The sequence below is a fragment of the Manacus candei genome, unplaced genomic scaffold (assembly GCF_025592945.1).
Source record: "Manacus candei isolate 608988 ecotype Guabito, Panama unplaced genomic scaffold, ASM2559294v1 h1tg000014l, whole genome shotgun sequence".
NCBI lineage: Eukaryota > Metazoa > Chordata > Aves > Passeriformes > Pipridae > Manacus > Manacus candei.
In genome coordinates, this window is record NW_026138062.1 from 14,089,400 (window position 1) to 14,095,399 (window position 6,000).

Genomic DNA, 6,000 nt, shown 5'->3' on the forward strand with positions numbered 1-6,000 from the left:
AATTTTTATGTTTCATTGGAAAACAGTAGTTCATTTTTACCAGCTTGCTAAGAAATGTCCTGCAGTGCTGTTTACACAAATAATGAGAAACCTTCATAAACTTCATAAAATAATTGGAAGTCTGTGGCAGCCCATGGTAAATTGAAGAAATAACAGGTAATCTGGTTCTTAGGGGAGAAAGTGTAGCCTGACAAGATGAGGGTAACGAACTCATATGGTAATTATGAGAATAATTACACAGCCCTTTGTCCTGATGTTAATCCCCGCATCGCCCCTGCAAGGTAGGATCTATATTATTGCCTTAATCCTGTTGATTTTCTTAGTTATATGAATGCCACAGGAATGATAAATCTCAAGGCCCTTTTCCTCGTATTCAGCAGATCTCGTACCTCGTAATTGTGTAATTTGGCCTACAGCAACCCCTAGGCAGTGGGTGTTCATGGGAAGCATGCAGAGGGGATTGTGGGGATTAATAGCAACAAGGGGAAAGTCACAACCTGTTTTTTCCCCCCCCCTTTCCCCTCTTTCTTTTGTTTCTCACAGGAGAAAAACCCTACAAATGTACCTGGGAAGGCTGCACCTGGAAGTTTGCTCGATCCGACGAACTGACGAGGCATTACCGCAAGCACACGGGAGTGAAGCCATTCAAGTGTGCAGACTGTGACCGCAGCTTTTCCCGCTCAGATCACTTGGCGCTCCACCGCCGCAGGCACATGCTGGTTTGAGAAACGCTACCTGTTCCAGCCGAGTTTAAGAGCTGGATCTCTTAACTACCCAGAGTGAATTCAGCAGGGCTGAATCCCCCTCTGCAGTGTTAACAGGCAGGGCTTTCCCTGATGTCTGTAACAAAAAAGAATAACAGAAATTAAAAAAAAAAAAAAAGCAGGAAAAGAAGTGCCACTCTTCTCCTCGCCATCTGAAGTTAACCCCGTCTGCCCCTCAGCATGGCTAACCCTGAAAATGTCATCACAATCACCTGGGAAATAGCAGCCGAAATGCTACAGGAATGGGCATTATTTTACATGCTGCATCCTTTGACAAAAAATGTTTATAGCTTGTATGTTTTCTCAGCTGCCAGACATTTTGTTCCTGAAAAATCACTGCTGATTGGAGGATTAGATACCACAAATCGATCATGATGATGATGACGACGACAATGATGATGATGATGATGATGAAAGCAAGACCACTAGATCTGTATTATCCCATCTTTTCCCCTTGTTTTGAATACCATTTGGCCGGTGTCAGCATTACACCTGAGCTGTGCTACAGACAAGCTGCGTGTGAGTAGGCAAGAAGATTCTGCTGGAGAGATCCTGCTGCTGAAGCTGACGGGTCACTTAATCAGACTTTTGCAATAACGGTGGTGGCATTTTAATATTGTACCACAATTTGTCATTATGCCCTAGTGGACACCAGCCATTTAAACTTTTTCTTTTATGTTTTTTTTCCCTTTCTTTTCTTTTGTTGTTGTTGTTGAAGTCTGTAAAATAAGCAAAGGGCAGCAGCATTTCTGCTGAAAGTACAATATTAAGTATCTGTATTTTACCATGGACTTATATAGAACCATTTTCTGATTTATATAGAAAGAACCCATCTAAAAACTACTACCCCGTTCTCAATGTGCAGTTTTCTTTCATGCAGGTATCCTCTTCCCCACAACCATTATTTGAACACAAGGAAATAGTCAGATCTTGTACTTGCTGGTACCAAGGTTAGTGGTGTAGCCATTCGTGAAATGGAATTGAATGTATCGTCAGAACAAAGCAGAGAAGAAATGGCTACATCTCTTGCAGAGAAAAAGCAATAATAAGGTAAAATGGCTCTTGAGACAATAATTTACTCCACACCAACAGAAGTGGGGGGTATGCAGAAATAGCATGTAGGATTTAAGCATTAAAGTTAATCTTTCTGATGGCTTCACTGACCTGCTAGGTACCACAGTTAAGTACTTTTATTTCCTTTAACATAATACTTGTGTCTGGAAAGCATGAAAGATACAGGAAAGAGCTGATAGTTGAGGAGTTAGTGGATGAATTCTAAGTAGGAAGGAGAAATGTTTCTGCAGTGGTGCTCTGCAAGACATTAGGTTTCTCCCTGGGAGTTAGGGAATAACAAGATTTTGCCAGCTGTCTAGTATGATATAAATGGCCCTTTATATGTGTACCAGTGGCTGCCTCTGGTGGGATTTTCAATCCAAACCTTTTCAGATTAAATAAAAGGAAATTCTTGATCCTTCCCATACAGCCCTATAATTGCGAACCAATTTGTATTAATTGAATTATATAGGAAAGAGAAAAACTCTTAGTCATCAGTTATTCATGCAAACAGAATAGTGTTTTTCTGTTTTCTTTCCTCACAAAGATCTGCCTATTCAGCTAAATTTGACAAAGAGGAGGCTTGGCAAGACTTTTTAAGTGTTGAGATTTTCATATCTTAGAGATAAAAGATGAATACGTAAAGGCCTTTTGCAATGCATTTAATTATGACTATTTGGTTCCAGGAATTGCACAGATTAAACTTGTAATGCCACTTGTTTGTTTTTAAATGTTTGACCATCCCAGTTAATATCTGATTCCTGAAATAAACATAGTAATGTCGTGGGGATTCTGAAATCAAGGTAATCTTTAGGAAAAAGCAGCACAGAGTACCCATACAGATACAAAAGCAATTACAGTTAATTGAGGATTACTGTGACCAGGATAATACTTTATAACAGCATTCACAGGCCCCAGAGTTTGATTGTCTTTAAATATCCTTAGTATTTCCCCATACTGGATAGTTTATCAGCTCTCTGAAAGAACTTAGTACTGTAGAAGCTCAGGCTCCCCACTGAGTGGTCAGCAGAGAAACCCAATACAAACTGCTCACAACCATGGAGGGAAAAATGCCTTGGTCAATTCCCATTGACCATGTTGGTAATCAGCTTCCACCAAATTCGACAACATTGTAGAATCCATCTCCAAATCAGGGACAGATCAGGGCTTCAGGGTGGACCACGAGGCATTGCAGGGAAGCAGAACTGTGTCTTTACCAGCAGCATTACTGCTGTTGGTTTAAAAAATGGTTGTCAAGTGTTGTGCGTGAGGTGCTTCATGGATTATGTCTGAGGTCTGTCTTTTGTGTACTTCAGTATTGTCCCGTTCAATGCATCTGTCATCGGTGTTTAGGGAAAGCAGTCAGGTCAGGTAGAAGTCAATTGATAAAATTGCTTTCCTGCCCAGGAACATTTTACCAACTAATTATTTGAATAGCAGTAATTCAGTTGAAAAACCGATGGCATACAGAATACCTTTTGGAACCCATGTTTTTTTTCTCCCATAGATAATTAAATCTATTTGAGCAGCAACTCTAGAGGGCATTCTGCTAATGTACAAGAGGATGTGATATTACTGAGAGAGATCAGTGTTTCTGATCAGAGATGTGTAACTGGGAGAGATCAGTGTTCCTCTTTAGGCTTCCCCTGTAGTCAATGAAGAGAGAAAAACTCCTACTAGAGAAATTGAGAGACCTTAAATTTCAGCATTGAGCTTTGAACTGCCCAGTGGGGGAACATATGTATCAAAGACAATGGAGGGGCTCATCTCCCAAGGCCGAGGTTGTTCTGTGTGAATCCTTGGTTTTTCAGCTTGTTGCCTATTACTTTATGCATTGGAAACACTGCAACAGAAAGAGGGCCTGGTTTTATTCAAGGAACCCTAAAGTGATAGAGGGTTAAAGCAGCACTCATGCCAAGGGACACAGGCACAGAGTATGTCAATAGTAACAGAATGAAACCAAAAGGTAAAGGAGCTTGTGCTATATTTTATTATTTCACAGGCAAGAAGTATATCCTCAACCTTTCCAGCACATGTGCAAGGGCTTCTCGTGGTGCTGTTACCTCCAGACAACTTACACAACCAGCAGTAGTCCACCACTGGGTTTCAAGTACCCAGTGTGGTTCTTGACAAGTTTCTTATTCCTACCAGCACCTGCAGACTTGGATCCCAAATACTCTCTGAGGTTGTTTTCTGGTTTTCCCCTTCAGAAATATTTTAAGAGAAGTTACTCTGTGGAATGGGGGTGTTTGAATGTGGAGTTGATGTCCCCCCGATCCTCAGGGTGTCCTTGCCTTCAGTGCCTGTGGTTCAGACCTGCCAAACTAATGTGCTTGTGCAAAGACCAAGGGCAATTGCTCCAGGTTAGTATCCTCAAAAGTCCTGGTATCCCACTGCAGGTCCATGACATTTCATAACCATGGCGAAGGCTTACATCGTATGTAGCATGCAGAAATATGAGATCTCATCTTCACACAATGTAGTAAGTTCATCTTAATTGAGCAGTTGTGAGACACAAGTATATACCAGTGTCCCATTCTTCCAGAGAAACAGAGATTTAGGCTTTTGAGTAAAGGATAGGTAATAGCCACCATGCTGTGACATTGCCCATTACAGCCTCGCAAGGGAAATTATACCGCAAAGTGTCAGATTTCATATGTTTTCAAAAGATTTAAACAGATTTGACAGGAAATCTCAGTAGCCAGCATTATAGGAAAATGCAATGAGCAGACAGCTTTGTTACAGGACTTCTAAAATTTTTAATTGTCATTATTTTTTGAGCACCTGTTATATTCAGCACTGTAAAATTGGCTCATTGCAACAGCAGTTTTTAACTTGGGGATGAAGATGCAGTATTCCTTATTCTCTCTCATGCTTACATAACTAATTAAATAGATTTAGACTGACTTGTATGTATGATTATTTGCTGGAGTAACGTATAACAAAATTAACAGTGTTGAAAATTACATCAGTGATGTTGATGTTTGGGGTAAACTCAGCACAGAGCATGGACAAATAGCTGGACAGCCTTTCTCCCCTTTAATAATGGGAATAACAGTAATCATAAGTCTCGTTTTCCATTAGCCACATTGAAAATGTATTCTAGTTGCCATTTATAAATTTATCTTCTGATAATAAATGTTGTTTAATGTAAAAAAATCTCTCTCTCCTTTATTGAAGATGAGTACCTCAAAATCAGAGTAAGTTTGATTCAATATCCCACTTATTTTTTAGTTTGAATTTTGGTTTGGAAAGGTCAGTGTGTGAAACTGCATCTTCCACAGCAATCAAGTCTTAAGATCATTCAGTAAATCCACGCTATTCCCACATGCTCATCATTACACTCATGCATATAAACCCCAGCACTTCCATGTTTATTTAAAATTAAAATGAAAAAAAAAAATCAGAAAAGGAAGAATTTTAAATAAACACTGTTACAGAAAATACTACCTTAAGAAACCAGCTCATGTTATTGTGTTGTGCCTTTGTCTGTGATACATAACTGGAAAAGTGCACAGAGAAATTTAAAGATTGTTCTCTTTTCACATTTTTGCTGTAGCATAACAGTTGCTGTGTAATGTGTGCTAATGATGTCATGCCCATTGGTACCTTGAAAAGGCTTAAATTCTCCACAATAAATCAGGTTTTAGCATAAATATGTAACTGTAAGGATACTGCATCTTTAGAAATCAAAATAACTTGAAATTATTTTACTATACTTGTAACAGTTTAAATATTCTGCAATATATGTGATAGTGGAAAAGTATTTTCCAACTCACAATTTTACATGGGGTATTAAATAGATTAAATGAAGTATATTTTTAAAAAATAGTTTTCATTGGGAAAACTGGTAAGATAATGCTTTGCAAAGCTTACTGACAAAACACAAGAAGTAAATTGTTCTGTTTTATCAGAGTGTGTTTTCTCTGCAAAATGGAGTGGCCACTTCTTTGCTGTTTTGCAGGTGGCATGAGATATAGCAAAGTCATTTACACTGAGTCCTTCAGTGTAAAATAAGTCAATACTCCATGTCTTTGACTGAATAAAGGTAAAAAACACTTAATCAAAAGGAAAACCATATAGAAGGTTTGGGGGTTTTGTGATTTTTTTTTTCCTTATGGCATTTTACAGTGAACTCCAGATACAGTAATGGCAAGCGCTCATATGATTTTATTTTTTCTTG

General features: G+C 38.8%; 1 protein-coding gene across 8 annotated transcripts in view; it reads left to right on the forward strand.

Annotated features, from left to right (window-relative positions):
- Positions 1–4,833, forward strand: part of KLF12 (KLF transcription factor 12) — a 235,860-nt gene extending 231,027 nt beyond the window's left edge. For 7 of the 8 annotated variants that reach the window (XM_051780495.1, XM_051780499.1, XM_051780496.1 and 4 more), the window contains one exon: positions 544–4,833. In XM_051780495.1, coding sequence (XP_051636455.1) covers positions 544–725 — 182 coding nt within the window. In that variant the 3' untranslated portion in view covers positions 726–4,833. The remainder of the gene's footprint in view (positions 1–543) is intronic. The other variant, XM_051780502.1, reaches the window with a different exon arrangement.
- The last annotated feature ends 1,167 nt before the right edge of the window (positions 4,834–6,000 follow it).